This window comes from Oculina patagonica, chromosome 1, assembly GCF_052425735.1.
Source record: "Oculina patagonica isolate OP01 chromosome 1, crgOcupat, whole genome shotgun sequence".
Lineage (NCBI taxonomy): Eukaryota > Metazoa > Cnidaria > Anthozoa > Scleractinia > Oculinidae > Oculina > Oculina patagonica.
The window spans coordinates 37,260,760-37,281,746 of record NC_135758.1 but is presented as its reverse complement, the minus strand read 5'-3'; the positions used below and the strand labels follow the sequence as shown (position 1 = coordinate 37,281,746).

General features: G+C 39.8%; 1 protein-coding gene and 1 pseudogene across 2 annotated transcripts; one reads left to right on the top strand and one right to left on the bottom strand.

Moving 5' to 3' along the window:
* The first annotated feature begins 2,197 nt into the window (after nt 1–2,197).
* On the top strand, nt 2,198–8,566 carry LOC144667183 (uncharacterized). Of its 2 annotated transcripts, none has more exons than XM_078528600.1 (2): nt 2,198–7,094; nt 7,596–8,566. In XM_078528600.1, the coding sequence occupies exon 1, from the start codon at nt 2,245–2,247 to the stop codon at nt 3,964–3,966; it is 1,722 nt and encodes a 573-aa protein (XP_078384726.1). In that variant the 5' UTR covers nt 2,198–2,244; the 3' UTR covers nt 3,967–7,094; nt 7,596–8,566. The 2 variants fall into 2 exon arrangements, with proteins under 2 accessions (XP_078384726.1, XP_078384719.1); XM_078528593.1 differs by having other exon boundaries at nt 7,592–8,566.
* A 6,852-nt stretch (nt 8,567–15,418) lies between these two features.
* On the bottom strand, nt 15,419–17,280 carry LOC144650463 (uncharacterized protein KIAA1958-like; annotated as a pseudogene).
* Nucleotides 17,281–20,987: the final 3,707 nt, after the last annotated feature.

Below are 20,987 nucleotides of genomic sequence, written 5' to 3'. Positions count from 1 at the left end.
CAGGATAGATTACAATTAAGAAGGGAAAGTGATGCAGCGCGCTTACAATTAGAATCGGAGGAGGAGAGAAATATTCGATTACAGTCTGCTCGAGAAAATAGTGCCACGCGTAGACAAAAACAATAATTACAGCAACAGCAACAGGAACTAAACAGAGATGATTATCTTTCCAATGGATGGAGAAATCCCGATCAGCCTTAACATCAGCAACAATGGGTTCAGAACGTAATGGCAAATTTTCATACAACAATGAACAGTTTTCAACATCAGCAGTTTATAGCCTAAATAGGCGTTGAGGGAGTATTATGTGGAAATCAGTGTTATTTTAATCCGAAAAAAAAACCGATAAAAATGAAAGGCTCGGGATTCGCCCCACAAAAAAAAAGGAAAAAAAAAAAACCCTAGCCGGATTCGAACCCCCGCCCTCAGTCCCGAAGATCTGATTTGAAGTTCGACGCCTTACCATTAAGCCACCAGCGCGCGGCGGCCGTGTGACGTCATTTCCGCCACACACCAAGCTCACAAATAAATAAATAAATATATATATATGACCGTAAACTCCACACGAGATTTCATCCCGCCTGAGCCCTTTGAGGGACAAAATTATACACCCCGCTTCGCGAGGAATCAAACACTGTCTGCGATATTCATATTTTCAACCGTAACGGAGATTTGAATGAAAACAGTAGTTCTAGCGAGATTTGTAAGTCAACTATAAATTGAGTTTTCAATCGACCTTGTCCTTGTTATTGTTGTTTTAAAACTCCGTTCAGAATCGACTAGTCGACGCTTAAAGAAAGACCTTTTTTTATTCATGGCCGAGCGTAGCGGGGTGTATAATTTTGTCCCTCAAAGGGCTCAGGCGGGATGAAATCTCGTGTGGAGTTTACGGTCATATATATATATTTATTTATTTATTTGTGAGCTTGGTGTGTGGCGGAAATGACGTCACACGGCCGCCGCGCGCTGGTGGCTTAATGGTATTCATGGCATCTTAATGAGAAGGGAAGAATTAGAAAATAGTTTATGTAGCGCCATATCACGAGTTCTTAGGTGTTTTCCAAAATTAACCTGATACTTTTGAACATTTGACCATGGAAAACAAAAAATGTTTTTCCAGGGTTTCCGGTTTGGTTTACTTCCGGGAAAGATTTTCAGACTTCCGTGTTGATTTCTATTGTTCTGTGAGGACCAGTAGGCAACTGAATTATTATTCAGTTTCCCAGAGTGAGTCCCGGCGACCCTGCCGCTGACCAACCGCTGACGGATCGCGGAGCCGGGGTCACTCTGGGCTCGAGATTGTCTTGTCGGTGACCAGACCCATATTCCCACTCGGCCAACTCGTCGGCCAAGTGTCGTACCCAGTCGCTTCGCTCGATTTTTTTTAGCGGCGCACAATGCATCAAGGGAATAGCGAAGGAAAAGCGTTACTTTTTCTCTCTCTCCTTCCTATCATATCAACCTCTTAGCTCTTCGTTTGCAGCGAAAAAACGAGTAACGACTGGGTACGAGTCGGCCGTGCCATGAATCACGCACCGTTATTAATGGAATGTGTTTACGTCGCAACTTTCCGATCTTTGCGATTATCGTTATTCTCTTGACCTGCCAAATCGAAGACAGTCTTTGCTTTATCTACGATTTTTCGAATATTTTTATAGTTTTGGAGTGAAAAATGAGTAAGCCCCCCTGTGCTTCTTCACTAATTATGATTTTTTATGAGCAGAAATACGGTAAAACATTTTGCAGCGCGGTAAAAACTTCTAAGAAGTTCTTGTTGGATAATTATTTGAGTGTCGAGGGAGTTCCACGCTAGGCACGTATCAGGGTTTTCAAATGAAATGTAAAATGGACCAGATTGTGGTAAACAAAAAAACAAAAAAAAAACATGACCCGTTCGTTTGCTTCAACTTGGTTCATCAGGTTTAGCTTAGGTGAACCAAGTAAAAAGTTGAAGAGCAATTACACGAATCTTAGATACTGAATTTTTTTTACTCATGAAGTGTTAAAATAAGTTAACAGTTGTGGTTAAGGTTTGATAATGTGGAAATCGGTAAACTCACTAAAACACGTATACAGTAATTTGAAAAGATAAACAGTCTTAAAAGGTCGCACACCCGGATGGACCCATGCCAGATTTGTCTGTCCGGTATGCAAAACACGCAACGTATCAATTACATAAATTGTTGGGTTGGCAAGTTTTTATGCAGTGCATGAACCGAAGCGCAAACCATCCCAGACTATACAATGGTGCCGCCGACAACTTCATTCTTCAAAATCAGCCTGGCTGTGCGAGTAGTCATCTTCGTCATCTGCTTAATGGAAAACAGCATCGCTATTTTTATTCTGTACAAGGGCATCAGGAAAGGGAGAAAAACGTTTGCTCGATGCACACTGCTCAGTGTGGCGTGTGCTGATATTTTAAGCGCCCTTCTTGACTACCCGGAAGAGTTTGTCAAGTTTACTCATGGTGATTTCGTTTGGCTCGTTCAAGGTCAGACTGGGGATGTTCTGTGCAAGATTTATGCCTTCCTCGCTCAAATTCCTGGCAAGGTTGTTGTTCTTTGCTTGGTTGCTCTGGCGTGCGACGTGACTAGAAATTTGTCCACCAAAGGACGAAGGGAACACACACGGAAATTCAGCGCAATTTTAATGGTTTTCTTTTGGATCATCGCCGCTGGTCTCTCGGCTATGTACTTTGTAATAAGCAAGGTTGAATACAAATTGTGCAACAGTGATCCTGCTAAGCACGTGGACTACATGAGGGCGTTCATGATAGATTTATTTCACTCCATTGTCTCCTTTATGTTTGTTTTTCCTCCGAACTTGATTCTGATGATTTTAAATCCCATCATCTTACACCGAGTTAGACGCAGAAAAAAGGAACTGATAACTCGTCGAAGACGAAAGCCAACGAGGCCTGGAAGGAACAACGTACGACGCCAACGAAGGCGGACCAGAGGCTTCGTGAAAAACGCCAAAGTTCCGCAATGGACAAAACATATCCAAGAGATGGTTTTGAGCCAAAGCTGTGACATTGTTCTAACAGAGTTCGCTGCCGAAATCAGCAACCCTGAAACCTTGATTGAGATGTCCACAGCTGAAACTAACGGAGGTCTCGACAACAGTGATGTCCATATTGATGCTTCGAGCTGTACCGACCCTGAAACCTTGACTGAGATGTCCTCAGCCGAAACTAACGGAGGTCTCGACAACAGTGATGTCCATATTGATGCTTCGAGCTGTACCGACCCTGAAACCTTGACTGAGATGTCCTCAGCCGAAACTAACGGAGGTCTCGACAACAGTGATGTCCATATTGATGCTTTGAGCTGTACCGAGCCTGAAATCTTGACTGAGATGTCCACAGCCGAAACTAACGAAGCTCTCGGCAGCAGTGATGTCCATATTGATGCTTCGAGCTGTACCGACCCTGAAACCTTGACTGAGATGTCCTCAGCCGAAACTAACGGAGGTCTCGACAACAGTGATGTCCATATTGATGCTTTGAGCTGTACCGAGCCTGAAACCTTGACTGAGATGTCCACAGCCGAAACTAACGAAGCTCTCGGCAGCAGTGACGTCCATATTGATGCTTCGAGCTGTACCGATCAGTCTTCACCAGAGGAAAGTCTCGAAATGACGAAAGAAGAGGCGAAGATCGAAAGTGCAACATCGTTTCTTCTCGTCATCATATCAATTACGTTGTATATTTTGCCGTATGTTTGTGATGGTCCTGAGTGTAGCGAGTATGTGGTTTTTGCCATTCAGATCGCGGTGAACATCTATGCGGCTATCAAACCTGGTATTTACGCTATTGCCGATAAGGAATTCAGAGAGAGATACAAACAGTTATCTCCCTTCGCCTGCTGTTGTTTTAGACGGATACGATGCCACACAGTGCCACAACAAGTGGGAACTACAGGCAGTCTTTCTGGCAAAGAACACAGGCAATGTGTAAACACATAAGCTGACCCACGATGATATGCAGTCCTAAGCAGTCAACTCTCATCCAAGGAACATGATCGAAACTGATTTTTGCCCTGGAACAAATCAATAGTCGCAGCAACCATAATCAAAAACTCACTTGCCTACCATGCACATTTCACTTAGTACTGATGAAAGTGTATCGTAAATTAAATTAATTATTTAATTAATATACCACTGCCATGTAACAAAGTTTTGGATTCATTTTTGACATCTTTATGACAACTTTGTGATGGCCTTTGTTGGAACTGGCCAATTAAAATGCAATAGCTGTGAGAGGCAGAGTTGTTTAGGAAAGTAAACATAACAAGTGTACTCGACAAGAACCCATCTTGGTTAGGGTAAGGGGGCTATGCAAGATACAACCTGTCTGATTAGCCAAATGGACACAATTTATTGGCCTCAAAAGTTGAGTTGAGACTTAGGTGTGGATGAAGGTTGCATTACTAAAGAAATGCAACGAGGAGGTTTGAATCTTTTTCTTAGTTTCTACTCTGACAGAGTGTGGGTTATACAAACAAGACACCTTATTTTACGGTGGGGAAGGGGGGTACATGAAGAGACCACCTGTCTTTCTGCAGAGTGGTGGGTCCTGTCTGAGTACAATAGTCTTGACCATAATTTTCCCTTAGTTCCACGTTCGCTTTCTGGCAATAATTAAATTGTCAACTTCGTCTCCCTCACTTCTCGCACATTGATTGGCCCGTTCAAATTAAACGACTGAGCCATCCGAAAGCTGTCAAAAATTAATTAAAAAACTTGTTAACGTGGGTAAAGTCTATGTTCCGGCTTATCCTAGTTTGCATAGCATTAAGCAGTTAGGAGTATTTCTACTTTTCGCTGGATGGGATGCTAGTCCATCGCAGGGTTACCCCAGTATTAAATTCAAATTTGCCAATGTCCGCTTTAAGCTTAAACTAGTGGTAACCACAGGTTAGAAAGTGCGGGCCTAGATGCACCTTCCTTCACCTCCATCTGACAGAAGCGTCGATCAGTTGACAAATGTTATTGACACTTTCTTCGCATTCTAATCGAAAACGTTTCTCAACTTCCTGTTTGAACGACATCATTTTCGGATCCTTTTGCAATTTTGAAGAACCAATTACTTAGGTCACCTCATTTTTACGCTGGCAATTATTCCGACAGGTCGCGAAAATTTCTCAGAAGTGTCGATAAATCGCTTGATAAAGACAATTATTATTCCAAGTAACGCGTCACGCAAGGAATGCACGATTTAATCGAGCACGCGGTGTACACAGGGCGGTGTAATCGAGATGTGATCTTGTTTGGTCGGTGAACTCGCTATGTTGTCAATGTTGTAAGGAATCATTCGTTTTGTCGTGGTTTATCTGTGATACAATCACAGTAAATCTTCTCAAAACCAACGCCTAAACAACGTCGGCCAAACGTAGTTTCCAATCTTCCATGTGACAGAAGGCTTGATCTTATGAGACAAACTGTTGAGATTGACTTAAATTTTGCATTATAATCGCTCTTGAAGAACAGATTTTCAACTTCCGGTGTTTCGACAAACTGTTGTGATTGACACATTTTTCGCATTCTGATCGTTCTTGGTGGAAGAACAAAATTTTCAACTTCCGCTTTGCAGCTAGCCTTTTAGAAACGTGGCGCGCATGTGTTATACGCAATCCGCTGATCACTGTCAAGATTAGGGTTGCGGGCCTCTCTTGGGCCCGCAACTATTCCTTTATTGATAGTGAGTACAAGCGATTGAAATTCACTTTTCTTTTTAATTGCTTCCCCTCATGTATATACACAGTTGTGCGCATAAAATGATTTAAGTGAAAACGTTTAAAAAAGATAAACAGAATGCTTTTTTCAATATCTTCAAAACTGTTGGAGATTACGATAACTTTTTTAAATGGACAATTCGTGCATATGTTTTCTTAGTAGGCAGTCTTCCCTGCGTTTATTAAAACACAAAGTTTGTGTTTTGTGGAAAATTGAAAGGCAGGTTTCGCTTTATTATGAAAGTTCGCTGAATAATGCTTTTTGGCAAAGCTGAAGTATATTTCTGAAGTAAAGAGCTAGAAGTTTGCCATTGATGTTCTACTGCCCAGTTTTGTAATACTTAACATCCAATCAACTAGCTACGTGCGTCAAACATTTATGTTTGAAAAACAGTTAGTCTAATCTTTTATGCATTAAAATGGTCACTTGATCAGCAGTTCATACTTGTCATAATTAAAACTTAAACAAATAAAAACCTAATCGTCGTTTAATTAGAAATTAAATACATTAATGGTCCATTTGCTGTTTATAAGGAGTTGTCGGAGTTCAATGTTAAGACGGTGACGGATTGCCGAACAACACTGGAGTGAAAAATGGATGTTACGACTCCAGCTTACTCGTGGTCTTGGTCAACTGCCCCGACAGAGTTTCCTTTAAATCTTTCCGAAGTGCCAACCATCCCGGACTATAGTTACACGATGCCATTGGTGCCGCCGACAGAGGAACCCAGTATTTTCCACACCAGAATCAGCCTGGCTGTTCGAGTTGTTCTCTTTGTCATTTGCTTAATTGAAAACAGCATCGCTATTTTCATTCTGTGCAAGAGCATCAGGAAAGGAAGAAAAACTTTTGCTCGATACACATTGATCAGTGTGGCCTTTGCAGATATTTTAAGCGCAATCGTTTACTACCCGGCACAGTTTGTCTGGTTTTCTCATGGTGAATACGTTTGGCTCGTTCAAGGTCAAGCTGGAGATGTTCTGTGTAAGATTTATGCCTTCCTCGCTCAAATTCCTTTCAAGGTTCTTGTTTTTTGCTTGGTTGCTTTAGCGTGCGATGTGACCAGGAATTTGTCCACTAAAGGGCGGAGAGAACACACACGACAGTTCAGCGCAATTTTAATACTTGTCTTTTGGCTAATCGCTACAGGCTTGTCGTCCATGCACATTGTAATAAGCAAGGTTGAATTTAATATGTGCGTCGTTGATCCAGTCAAATATGAGACGGCGGTCATGATGAATTTAATTCACTCCTACATGCTTGTGATACCCGCTAACTCGATTCTTGCGATTCTAAATCTCGTCATCTATTGCCGAGTTTGGCGAAGAAAAAAGGAAATAACTCGTCGCGAACGAGAGGTAAGGAGGGCTTGAAGAAATTTTTTCATCTTTAATAAAGAAAGAAGCTTTAACATGTAGTTTTTTTTTTTAATTTTGGGTTTTTTTTATCTGGAATATTGTAAGTGGAACCGTTTTTAGCGGAGCTCCCCCGCGACCCGAAGTGCCGCGGAGCGGGGGCCCCATAACAATTGAAAAAGGACAATCATGAACGCATTGAAATAGGAAAAGACATAGAAATAGGAAAACCATGCACCTAGGTTTTCATGTATGGTCATCAAGGCTAGCGGCAAGGATCGCAGGCGCGGGCGCGTGGTCGCGTGTTTTTTTTTTTAAGTTTCTTTAAGTTGACCGCTGACTAGGTAACGGGTTTGCCATTAGATCACAGACTCAAGTCCTATTTTTTTCTGTCTGTGATCAGTCAATTTAGGTTTACTTGAAGGGCAAAGTAAATTTTTAAGGCTTGGCTAAATCTATTTAATAGTTTTACTTAGAGCGCCACGAATTTACTTACTTAGAAAGTACGACGCCAGAGGAAGCGGACCAGAGACGAGACTGACGCCGAAGTTCAGCAGTTGGCAGAGGAAGCCCAGGAGATTCTGTCGAGCAAAAGCTATCAGCCTGGTGAAGAAAATTTCTCTTCAAGCAGTGCCGATCAGTCTGCACTGGAGAAAAGCTTCGATATGACACGAGAAGAGGCAAATATAGAAAGAGCAACATCATTTCTTCTCGTCATCTTATCAACAATGTTCTTAATTTTGCCTTATATTTGTGACGATCCTGGGTGCAGCGAGTACGTATTCTTTGCCATTCAGATCGCGGTGAACATCTATGCAGCCGTCAAACCTGGTATTTACGCTATTACTGATAAGGAATTCAGAGAGAGATACAAACAGTTATCTCCCTTCGCCTGTTGTTGTTTTAGGCGGATAAGATGCTACATAGTGCCGCAACAAGTGGAAACTAGAAACAGTCAATCTTACCGAGAAACCAGTGTGTGAACATCCTGAAGCTTACCCACCGATGGAGTGGGTACACTATCGAGCTCGGTTGTTCATTTTACTACCATGCACATTTCACTTGGGAATGCTGAAGGTGGATCGCAAAATAAGTAGGCTCTGAATAGCATGCAACATCGATACCAAGTTGAGGATGTTGTAAATAAAGGTGACGGGCCTACACGACTCCTATGTTCGTGACATTTGTACCTTTGCCGATCTATGTTAAGTTAGGTCTTTCGACCTTATTTACTTCTGACTTCTTTCTGAGGGTACTGTTTTTATTTGGAGGTTTATGTATTGAATAGAGCCGTAAGGTTGTGGCCAAGGAACTAGAACTGATTTAAAACTAGCTTAGCAATAAAATACCACTGGAAACTAGACACAATCAGGCTTCCACAAGCCACTTTTAAAATAAACACCACGCAATGCATGCAGAAGCGATGACGATTCACGAGGGGGTCTCATAATTTTCAGGATATTTGTCAAAAAATAAAAAAAAAGTAGCTGACAACTTCTGTGTTAAATGATTGTTCAACAAAAGCTGCGTTATCTTGTAGCGTAACTTCCGATATACGACATACGATACTTCTCGCAAGCGAGCAAGGTCAACGTAGTTGTTTACACAAACCCTTTGTATTAAAAGAATGTATAAATTAATTTCTTTTATGAATCTAATAGAACTCATCAAATATAATTTGTCTCTTTCGTTTATACTTTGTATAGGTCCTTTATAGCTGCACGGGAGTATTTTGATTTGTGTTCTACGCCGCGATTTCTTGTTGAGTTAAACTTGATTTCTGTTCACGAAACATTTATTCCTGTTGTTAGTTCCCAGTTCTATTCGGTCGACCGCGCGCAACAGAACAGTCCATCGCCTCATGGCATTAAGCGTTTTAACTTCATCGTCATCGCTTAACCCTCGGACGTACAAGCAAACTCATACCCCACTAAACCTCGTTCCCAGGGCTTTTCCCTTGGGGCTGAGTAGGGTGTATTTTATGTTGCAGTTTAAATTCCAAAATAACAAGGGAAAAGCCCTGGGAACGAGGTTGACCGACCGGTTGACCCCCACCATCGTACAGGGGGAGGGGGGGGATGGAACCCCACCCCAGAGTTTTCGTTCTATTAATGCGCAGCGAAATTATTTTGAACTGAGTAGAAACCCTCACAAGACCATAATTTTTGTTCGCTGTGAGGTCATTAGAGCTTTGGATCCGCCATGTTGGATTTCACCATTTTCTTAGAAAGTCACAAAATAACGGAAATTGATGCAAAATCAAGCCAGAATGCGCAAGGAATGTTAAAATAAACAAATCGTACAATTGTGTTTCAAAAAAAAAACTGGAAAAAATAAAAAAATGTTAAAAATGACGATTTTTGGCCAGCCTTTAATTTTCCGGGCCTCGGCGCATTAAAAGAGAAGTTCATTCCAAAATGACACTCTTTTTTCTTCACACCAACGGAAAGGTAATACAAAGATATGTTTTTAACCAAAAGTTCAGCTTCCAAAGAGTATTCAAACGCTATGAAATCCTTGTCTGAAGTAGTCCAAAACTTGAGAGCCGGCCGCAGCCACCTTGGAATAACTTAGCTGCCTAACATAACATAACATAACATGAACTTTATTTCAACTCGAATTGTAGAGTAGCCTGAAAAAGGCTAATATCTTCGAGAAACAAAAATTGTAAAAATGAAAATTTACATTTAAAATCCATTTACATCTATTTACATGAGGAAAAAAAAAAAAATGTTAAAATATACCATTATGCCTGAAAGGAGATTCCTTTTAGGAGTCTTTTAAAACCAGTTAAAGTAGGTTCAGATCTTACATTATTAGGTAAGGAGTTCCAGGCCTTAGATGCTGGTGATGTACTTGGAACTGAGCGGTAAAAAAAGCCAAAAAAAATGACAGTAAGGCGATTTTCTTAGTCTCAGGACCAACTGCTTTCACTGTAGTTTATAAACACAATAGCTATGAAAACAGCAGATAAAATATTTATAAAATACACGAGTAAATGTCAAATAGACCAGGATTTGAATAGCTGCTTATAGAAATGGTTATCTGTTTTAATCTTTTGTTACTGTTAAATTTTCTTGAGATCTTTAGTAATGTTTAAGTAAAAGTAAATTTACCTTAATGTACCATTTTGTTGTCATAATGTCGCCATAAAGTTAATAGTATTTCAAAAGGTATGTTTGCTGTTGTTTCTGTAAAGTCAAACAAAAAATTTACTATGATATTCTTTTGACGCCTAAATGAATTAAATAATTGCACTGGTTTTTCAGACTCTTTGGCAAGGAAAGTGAAGACTCTGCATTGTTAGGATCCTCGGAGTATCTTGGGTGCTTGATCATTATAGTTTTCTTTTCCCCACCCCACATGTCCCTTGATCTTGTCGCAATTCTCTTATTTGACACTTAAAGTACACGGGTAAATGCCAACTGGACCAGCATTAGAATAGCTGTCTATAGAAATGGTTTTCCATTTTAATCATCTGCTACTGTTAATTTTTCTTTAGATGTTTTATGTTTTAGTGCAAGAAAATTTACTTTGGTGTGTCATTTTGTTGTCATAACGTCGCTATGAAGTTAGCGGTACTTCGGCAGTGTATTTTAGTCGAATTCATGTGCTTCAGTCGATAAAACTTTAGAAAACCGCGGAAGGGATGGGTAGGGGTTAACAATATTTACAAGCATGCGTTATAGATTAGCTCAAAGCATTGTAAAGACCCTAAAAATACTCGCCATAAATTCAGGGATTGCAACTGAAAAAGGAGTAATTCTTCCCTTAAAAGCAATTCTTAATTGTCCACACTTTTAAACAAACTTAGCTTGATTAAACACTTTTTCTTTTGTGTCCATTAAGCACATTATTTTTTAAAAGCGGTAACTCTTTACTCCACTCACGAAATTAAACAATCTTAATGGCTCTGAAGTTACTATTGTTAGCGGCTACTAAATTTTAGCGATTTTAGCGAGTTAAACGAAAATCGCTAAATTTAGTACTCGCTAAAATTTGTCTCGGTCAAATTTAATACTCGACTAAATAGACCTCATTAAACAACTTGATTGCGATAACAATTTAATTGACCCAACACTGTTCCTAGGGGTACGTCATACGGCATATTTTGAACAAATGTTCATCATCAGAGAGGTCAACTATGATATGTCGGAAAAAATCAAATGCCCCGAGCGGGATTCGATCCCACGACACCCCGATCTCATAGACGGTGCTGTAACCACTGAACTACCGAGGCAACCACAGTGGAATATTTGCTACAAAGGAAACATCGATTACCAGACATTTGCTCCCAGGCCTCTCGGACTGGGAATTACTGGGCCTGGGAGCAAATGTCTGGTAATCGATGTTTCGTTATATGCATATCAGAGTAGACCTCTCTGATGATGAACAACACTGTTCCTGTTTTCATGAATTTTCAGTTGGGAATGAATTCAGAACAAGGAAGATGAATATCGCAGCAATCATGCTGCTAACTGCGTTGACCCACCGCACTTGCCCAATGAGCTTGTCGTGATTCTCTACTATACTCTCATTTGACAATTTTGTGAAAACTTCTACTAAAAACAACAACAATCAATCAATCGATGAATCGATCGATCGATCAATCAATCAATCATTTATTTACCCGCTAGAAGTTAGTTCGAAATACGTACGAGCCGATAAAAAAATGAAAAATATAATTCATATAACGACACAAAAACACAAACGACTTTGCAACAGATTAGACTAGGTCAAGACATATATCTTAATAAGAGATTTATTACACGACTGGAAACTTTGTGTAGTGAGAATTACTACCTAGTAGATGTCGTGGAAAACAATGTGCGGCAAAACTTTTACGCGCGCTAAAAAAGTTATAATTATTTCTGTGTAAGCCGGGTCATTTCATTTTCAAAGCAAAAATCTTGCGCTTAATCGCCCGGGAATTAGCGCGGGATCATCAGGGACAAAACCCGGTCCGATACTTGGAAAATATCGGCCCTCGCGGGACCGGAAATAAAGTAATCTGATTGGCTGATTTAGTTATTGGCCCTCGGACCGCCTTAGTCGTGTAATAATAGGGCTTATTGCCTGCTTGTCAAATAAGTCGCGGACGGAGAAAGCAACAAGATTGCCACGATATTCATCTTCCTTGTTCTGGATTCACCCACAACTGAAAATGCGTAGAAATTAAACAGCAACAGCGTTGGTTTTATATAGTTATTGCACTCAAGTTGTATTAATGAAGTTTATTTAGTCGTATTTGTATATACTTCAGAGCCATAAAGGTTGTTTAATTTCGTGAGTGGAGTAAAGAGTACCGCTTTAAAAAAAATAATGTCGGCTTAATGGTCACAAAAGAAAGTGTTTAAACAAGATAAATTTGTTTGAAAGTGCGATTTTCCGAAAATTAAAAAAAAAAAAATTGTGCAATAAATAAATGTTCAGTAAAAGAACAAACTGACTTGAAATTGAACGAACATTTTAGTATAATTGCCAGAGAGAACAAAGTTACTTGCATAAAGAATTTTTCAAGTTGACTATGTTTATTTTTTTTATTTGGGATGGGACGGGAGTACCCAGTATTTAAACATAGATTTCTTAGTACCTGCTCGTGTTTCAATTATATCTACTCATCTGCGGAAAACATGGATTTCATTCATGAGTTAAGTGTGAACTCGCGTTACAACTAGGTGAGAACAGATTACTTTAAAGTAACCTTTCAGTTTTATTTACTTTTGCGTAGCCGCTAAACGGTCACTCATACTTATCAAAAAGAATCCTTGTTTCAACCTTATTTTATCTTTACCTTTAAAATAATTTCGGTTAACCGCTGTTGTAAACTTTAAAATTTAGGAAACACGTACACTTTAGAAAAGATATTTATCTAGCTTAAAATCTGCTTTCTATTGTAGCTTATTGCAAAACTGATTGCTTTCCGCAAGAGGTGTTTTCAGCTGCGAAAATGATAATTTTGCCGAAACGAACTACTGTTATTAAGTTGGGAAACATTCGCACTTTTACAGCTCAACCTCACATATTGATTAGTTTTACAGCTCTCATTAAAACCGCTCGCAAGAATTGACACCTCCCATTCATTCTTGCGGCTTCGTTGACTTCGGCTTTGTACGTTTCATTGTCTCGAGCGGGGCGAGAAAGTCTTCTTTAAATTAACGAAATCCTCACTCGATATCCTATCTTGAAATCCCGGCTCGAGATCGACCTCGAAGGATTAAGAAGAGATATATAGGAACCCTTTATTGTCTGAGATATATTTACTGTTTGTTTGTTTTTCTGTCCAGTTTCATATGATAAAGTCGAGCAACCATTCACAAACAATACTGCGCTGATCCTCAGTTTAGTAACACCCCGGAGTCCGATGATAAAGGAAAGTCAAGGTTTTTTTTTTTTCGAAAAAAGTTTTTATCTCTGTTTCTTTTGTCTTGTCAGACATCTCCTGGACTGAATGTGCTAATATTTACTTCTCAATTTATTAATTAATTTATCAATTAAATTATTTAATTGATTAAGTTATTGATATATTAAAAAAGTTCTTTCTTTATTTTATTTATTTTTTTTTTTTGGTATCCGCATTTTGTCATCCGCCTCTTCTTATCCGCCTTTTATCATCCGCCATCCGCCATCCGCCGCCATCCGGTTTACAGAGACCCGATTCAACCATACCAAATTAAAACGAGAAAAATTGCTAAAGCAATATTACAGTGAATGCCACTGACGGATTTTTTCGCGCGTTGCTAATGAAGTGAAAAATCGCTTCCGGTGAATGACACAAGCAATTTAACAGCCAATCAGAAAACCCCTGCGAGAACCCACAAAAACGGCGGCAAATTTGATTAAAATGTCGCAAATTGTCTTAATTTAGTGTTGCAAAAATATAAGCAAAAGAGACACAAAAAGAAAACAACAAAAGAAAGAAAAAAAGAAAGAGACAGTAAAGATGTCGAAGAGTAAGAATATGGTCTAATTCATGTTCGGCAGGGAGCAAACGAAAAGAAAACGGCGTGCCTTGGAGGCTGTACGTAGTCGGTGGTCGCCGCCTTCGCCAGGCAGAAGAGATTTCAATTGCCAAGTAAATTTATTGGCAGAGCAAAAAAGTTCGAGCTCAATAATAGTAGCAAGACATTTAAATTTTGAAATAAAAAAGTGGGGTCACTAGATTCGTTAAGGAGCAGGAAGACCTTGTATATTCCATATATAATTCCTTTGCGAGTACTGCCAAAGTACACGTTTTTAGCGATAATTTATTTTTCAAACATAGGAATTGATCTGTTTTCATTTTACAGAAAGAATTTGATCGCTACACCCAAAGTATGTGAAAAAATTGATAGGTCACCAGACTCGTTTACGAGAAAGCGACAATTAATTTCTCTCGCGGACTAAGCCACATAGAAAAAAGCCGCCATTTTGTTTATGTACGCGCGCTTATTACGCGTAAAATTCTGTGTAGTAAGGATGCGCAATGCAATACAGGGCAATGACCTTAAACCAAATGAAACGCGATCGTGTATGAAAATATACCCAATTTTGCCGAGTTTTACACTGACTACAATTCCTTGGAGTCAAAGTAGCGAACCAAATTCATGAAACATTGACATCAAATAGGCCAGCGCTTATATCTCCTGTTACAGTAGCATGAAGCGACCAGAAGTGATTCCAAAACATCCCCTCTCTCTTGGGAGTTCATTTAGTTTCATATATATCAACAGAATTACCTAAAACTGATACCGTGAACTACATTCTTAAACGGAATAAAAAGAGAAATGAACCACCAACCCTCCCCCCAAATCAAGGATAAATTCGCGCTAAAATCAAAACGCCCAATTTTCAGTTCCATCGTTGAATTGGAGGAGGGGTGATCTTCATTTTCCATTTCAATTGTCCAAGATTGTAGCTCCTTTAAACTGTCATAAGCGAGCTGTCTGTTGGGGCACACTTAACTGTCTAAAAGCATGGGAGGATATAGAGATTACTTCATGGAAAATGCGCGCGTACGATTTTTGTTCACGAGTTGAGTAGTGTCAGAAAACGAACGAGTGAGCGTAGCGAACGAGTGAGTTTTCTGATACGAATTAACGAGTGAATAAAAATCGTACAAAGCATTTTCCATGCTGTAATATGTTTATTTCATAGGTACTGAGATTTTCTTTTCCGTGCTACTGAGTAGACAAATTTATTTGCAAAAATAACAGAGTCCCAAAAATAAATGACACTGTAAAACCATTCAAGTGCTCAACAACTGAGTCAAAGATCTGCAGCATTCAAAATTTTTTAATTAAGTCAAATGTCTGTTAATAAAGGAAGCCATCAATAACAAAGTTAAGTCAAGAAGATAAATCACAATTTATTTCAGTCAATTTATTTTCCGTCGGTCGCAAACATTTTCGGCGGTACGGTTCTGACATCCGGCTACAGTCTGATCCCGTTCTAGTAAGTCTTATTTGTTTGTCTTTCATTGAACTCCAAGTAATTGACTCCGCTTGCCGTTTTCAGTAGCTTACTCCCCAGCACATATCACGATGTTCTTGGCACCCACGGAGTCCGAAGTGAAGAGTGTTGTTTAGCCAGAGCGTGTTTAGAAGTGCCTCGGGACTACACATACCGAGGAAACCCTTCTCGCACAATATTTTCAACTCTTCGCTTGTCAAAGCTACCGACGCTTTTGGTTTATTTCCTTTTCCTTGCTTTTTTAGCTGCTTTTGTTTAGACTGCAGAACTTTCCTGGTTTTCTCAAACACCAAGTCGTTGATTATGCTTACAGAATAGCTCTTTTTCTTCAGATGTCTTTCGAAGCTAGCCACTAAACTTCGAAGAGAAGTCGGCCGCTCGTATTTATTTCCATCTTTGGTGCGGACGGCAATGATGAATTGGCTGATGTATTCATTCAGCTCAACAGCCGGAATATCTTCTATTTTTCTGTCTTCGTTATCAAAAATCTTTCAAGCAATTTTACATCTCGTTCAGTTTTTTGAGCGGTGTTTTTGTTTTCCTGTTCTAAAATAAATTCTTCAACTGAAGAAACAGAAGCAAACCTTCCCTCGGCCATTTTTCAAAGCGCGGGTTTTCTTGTCGGCAACAGCTGTGTGATGACGTTTCCTTCAATACGTTCATTCATCACCAGTGAAAATTCGTCGCTCGCGTTGCTCATTGGACGAACGATATTTTTTCACAGTGAAATTTTGTCGTTCGTGCTCCTGATTGGCTAAGATCTGAATCAGTACGATTTTTACTCCCTACGATTTTCGTGAGTAAATAGAGATTACTCCATGGAAAATGCGCGCGTACGATTTTTATTCACGAGTTGAGTAGTATCAGAAAACGAACGAGTGAGCGTAGCGAACGAGTGAGTTTTCTGATACAACTTTACGAGTGAAAAAAAATCGTACAAAGCATTTTCCATGGTGTAATTTGTTTTATTTTATAGATACTGAGGTTTTTGAAAAGCAAATTAAATCGCTCGACTTTTTATCAGTTACGCGCGTGTTTAGGAAACCCATTCATCTGCCATAAACTAAAATAGCTAAAACATGTTTGTCTTTCAAAATCACATCTTTACTGAATGAAGTAGCACAAGAAATGAGACGTCAGTTTTATACTCTCACAACTTTTACAGAAACAACTTTTGATAGAAAACGTGACTAAGACTTGTACAAAACTTGCAAGTTCCAGTTCAATGTTTTAACAGAACAAAACAGCGCTAAACGCTGAATAACTCAACGCGAACTCGAGCGAACTTTTACCAAATTAAATTAAGAAAACAGTCTGCCAAAACCAAGGACAAACCTGCAGTGTCTTATAGTCATCATCTGAATCAAAACTCGCTACAATCCCTCGGAGTGAAGACGGCCCGTATTCTTGTCCTTCCTTTGTGCGAATTTACTCAAAGGTTTATTCAACTCGGCAGGAGGAATTTCGGTTATCTCGCTTCGTGTTTATCTTTTTGTTTGAAGAAACGTTGTGACAACAAGGCCGTCTTGTTTCGTTTTCTTTTTAGTGTTTTGGTTTTCCTGTTCTGCAATATAAACGAGTCAGTGGAGCCGTTAAAGACACAAACAAACCTTGAACGTGTCTCTGCCATGTCGCCGGTGTTTACGACGAGAATCAAAATGGCGATACGGTGTTGTTCACAAGTTGTTTTTCGTCGTTCGCGATTGTGATTGGACGAACGACGTTTTTTCACTAGTGAGTTTTCATCGTTTGCCTTTCCTATTGGCTAATGCATTTTACGTATCATTTAGTCTAGTAGGAAGGTGGGGTTCCCATGCACCCATATGATGTATTTTTCTAACTTACATTTTTGTAATCATGAGGACGTCTAGTGAACGAATTTGTATGTTCCCATCGCCAAATGTTGTCCCAAGGCCTCGTTTTTGGGGCCCAGATGGTAACCCTCATGGCGGCCATCTTGGCGGCGATCTTGAATTTTTGACAAAATTCTACAATCAACATCACTTTTGAACTGGACATCAAAAGAGGAAAAAAACCTTTATTTCAGTATATTTTGCTATACAAAATATATGGAGAGCTTCTCGTCACCATATAATGACCCTAGGTCCCGTTTTAGTAGCCTTCATGGCAGCCATTTTGTCGGCCATCTTGGATTTTTGACAAAAGTCTTCAATCGACAATATTGCTTTTAAACTAGACATCAAACAGAGCATTTTCCCTACGAAGAATAAATTGAGAGTGTTATTTTCATAGGACTGGAAAACCGAAAAGAAAAAACAAACCCTTCTTTACAATATTTTGCTATAAAGAATAAATTGAGAGCGTTTGATATGTTTTCTGCATGGATGATATGGCTGTCATGATGGCTTCAATGTTTTCGGGCAGAATAGGGCTTTAGCATATGCCTTTCACTAAAACAACTCAGGAAACCAGTGGTGTCAAGCTGAGCCTCAATTAAGATTTCAGCGTAGTCTGAGCCCCTGCATTTGTTTACATGTCACCATGCCCATATGGATATAATTCATTTCTATTTGGAATGGCCCTGGAATGACTCAAGATATAATGGTTCTTGTACTCATCTGAAAATTTCCAGATCAGGGGAAAGGCAATTATCCAGCCACCAAGATCGAAGGTGTTCTGCACATACGCCTGGCCGACCTACCTGTTGGCGTTCTCTTACCACCTCATGCAGCAGCTTCTTTATCACTGAGAACTCTGTAAAGAGCTGGTTGATGGAAGTGAAATGTTCACTGTTTATGGTGGGTGGAGCAAGCACAGCTCCCTTAAGGAAATTTGGTCCCAACTCGACTGTAGACGTGGATAGGAGCCAAGTGTTCTAGAGTATCAACATTTGGGAGCTTGTTGTGCTCCGTTTAGAGGGTACGATACTGTTTGTATCATGATCCTACTGGTGCTATTCGCAAAATTTAGGCGATGGATGTTTGATGTTTTTTTTTTGTTCATATTTTCCAATTCAAAGTGAACACTTTGTTGCATTTTCCAGTAATAATCTGGGAAGTGAGGGAAGTGGAAACTTCATCTAGGGCCTTGCTGTTTAAAGTTCTCAGCCGAAGTAATAAGTCTCACAGTGCTCAAATTTCCAAAGTATGGTGGTAAGTTGATTACTGCGAGATGGGTCTCGTACAGTTGCACAAAGGAGGATGTGTTTTGAAAACTTCCACTCTACATTCGTTTCAGCATGGAAAATATACTGAAAGGGCAAAAATAGCGACAAGCATGATGTAAAACTACCACAGAAAGTTAAATGAGCTGATAGTAATAGCTGAGCACGTAATAGAATGCCTGGTCAAAACAAAGAACGATACATACAGTCTTTCTCACGCCACTCTACACCTGAATTACCAGAGACGACAAAGCTCAGAAAAAATTCACAAGGTCGGACGGAAGGGAGTGGCTCATCCAATCATTTGCCTTCAAGCTCGTCGACTGGAGGCCACGGAAGTGGTAGTAGCCTCTAGCACCTGTTGGATTGAGCTGTGATGGAGCAGAGCGAAGTCCTTTTACTTGTCTTTTTATCCTGACTGAGTTTATATGTGTAGGCTATACTGAATTGCAACAGTAATGCTGGCGCTGTAGACGCTGTAGACCAGAAGTATGATACAATCTGTCATCTGGATTGACCTTGGCAACGGTGATCAACTCTTGAATAAAAAATGTCATGGCTCTCCAGTCGTTCAAGTTCTTTCAAAATCTCACTTCTGTACACTGCATTAGCGAAGCCAATTATCTGCAACTCTTGAATATGGAAAAGACAAAGATGTAAGCAACCTGTCTTCCTTCTGCCCAATAACGCAATCAAGGACAGCAGTGAACGCCTTCAGATGCACAGACACCTTACGATCTGTATCACGCAGGAAATTGGTTAGATGATTTGCGACAGGATGGGTGGAACTAGGCCTCCATCACAAACAGGTTTTCGTCTTGCACCTTGCAATCTTGGCGGCTATTACTTAGCTCAAGTGCTCGAGGTTCTATCTGTTCTCAGGTGGACTTCTTTAGAGCTTCGTCCTTGTCATTGAACATTGGGAACATGATGAGTTGCTCTGTTTTTCTACACGATTTAAGGTCAAACCTTTCACAGAAAATTTATTCTGGAGGAAACAGCCACAAAGAAGATATGGGTGATGATTTAAAAGTGAAGGGGGTCTTACAGCAGTATCATTTGGTGTTATGCTGCACTTCAGTTGATCATGGTGTTTGGCAAGCATTTGGTAACAGCCCCGGTGATAGCCTATTGCTGCCAAATAAATTTTTTGCACCAGCAAGTCGCTTGTGTCAATTAAGACAGCTTCTCAGTGACATTTTCTCTTGACATTACTGAGTGGTGTAAAGTTGCGATGCTGAATGCCATTAACATTTAACAAAGAAGAGCAGCTTACTCCCTAATTCAGTAGAACATCTTGTCCATCCCCATTAAAACCGGGGATGTCTGGCGGTTGTAACCTTTTTTGAATCTTGAAATTTCAAACTCTAGAGGGTTTTTCATTTTGGAAAATATGAATGCAAATGACCTCAAATCGTCCTTAGAAGCTGCAAGGATTTCAATTGTAAATTATCAGCATTTTTTATGTATCTCGAGTTCAAACTATTAAAATTGTATTAGGGAGCTAAATCCCGGAAAATAACACTGCCAATTGTTTCTTCGTAGAAAAAATGCTCTGTTTGATGTCTAGTTTGAAAGTGACGGTCCATTATAGACTTTTGTGAAGAATCCAAGATGGCCGCCAAAATGGCCGCCATGAAGGTATCCAAAACGTGGCACTGGGACATTATTTGAAGATGGGAAGCTGGAAAATTTCTTTTCTATAGCAAAAGTAATGAAATAAAGCTTGCTTGCCTCTTTTGATGTCCAAATCAAAAGTGACAGTTTATTATAGAATTTTGTCAAAAATCCAAGATGGCCGCCATGAGCGCCAACATGTAGGCCACCAAAACGAGGCCTTGGGACAATATTTCGAGATGGGAACATACAAATTCGTTAACTAGACGTCCTAAGGATTACAAAAATGTAAGTTAGAAAAATACATCATATGGGTGCATGGGAACCCCACCTTCCAACTCGACTAATTTGTACGCAATCGTTTTTTCGTGAGAAAATCTCAGTATCTATGATATAAATCTCAGTACCTATGAAATAAATGAATTTTAGCGCGCGCATATTGGAAGTGCGTCGAGAACCGACTTCCTCCTGGGTCGTCATAGTGGGAAGCAGCTCTCAAATATACGGATGGATGGATGGATAATCTTTATTTAAAACACGGTCAAATTCATCAGCTTACAATACAACAATCAAATTATAATATACAAGAAAGAGGGAAAATATAAAAATGTATGTATGATGTGGTATCTGTGGTTTAATGCATCAGTCAATTGAAACCCCGGCCCCCCGACCCCCGGGACTTAGCGGGGATTTAACGCGTCCAA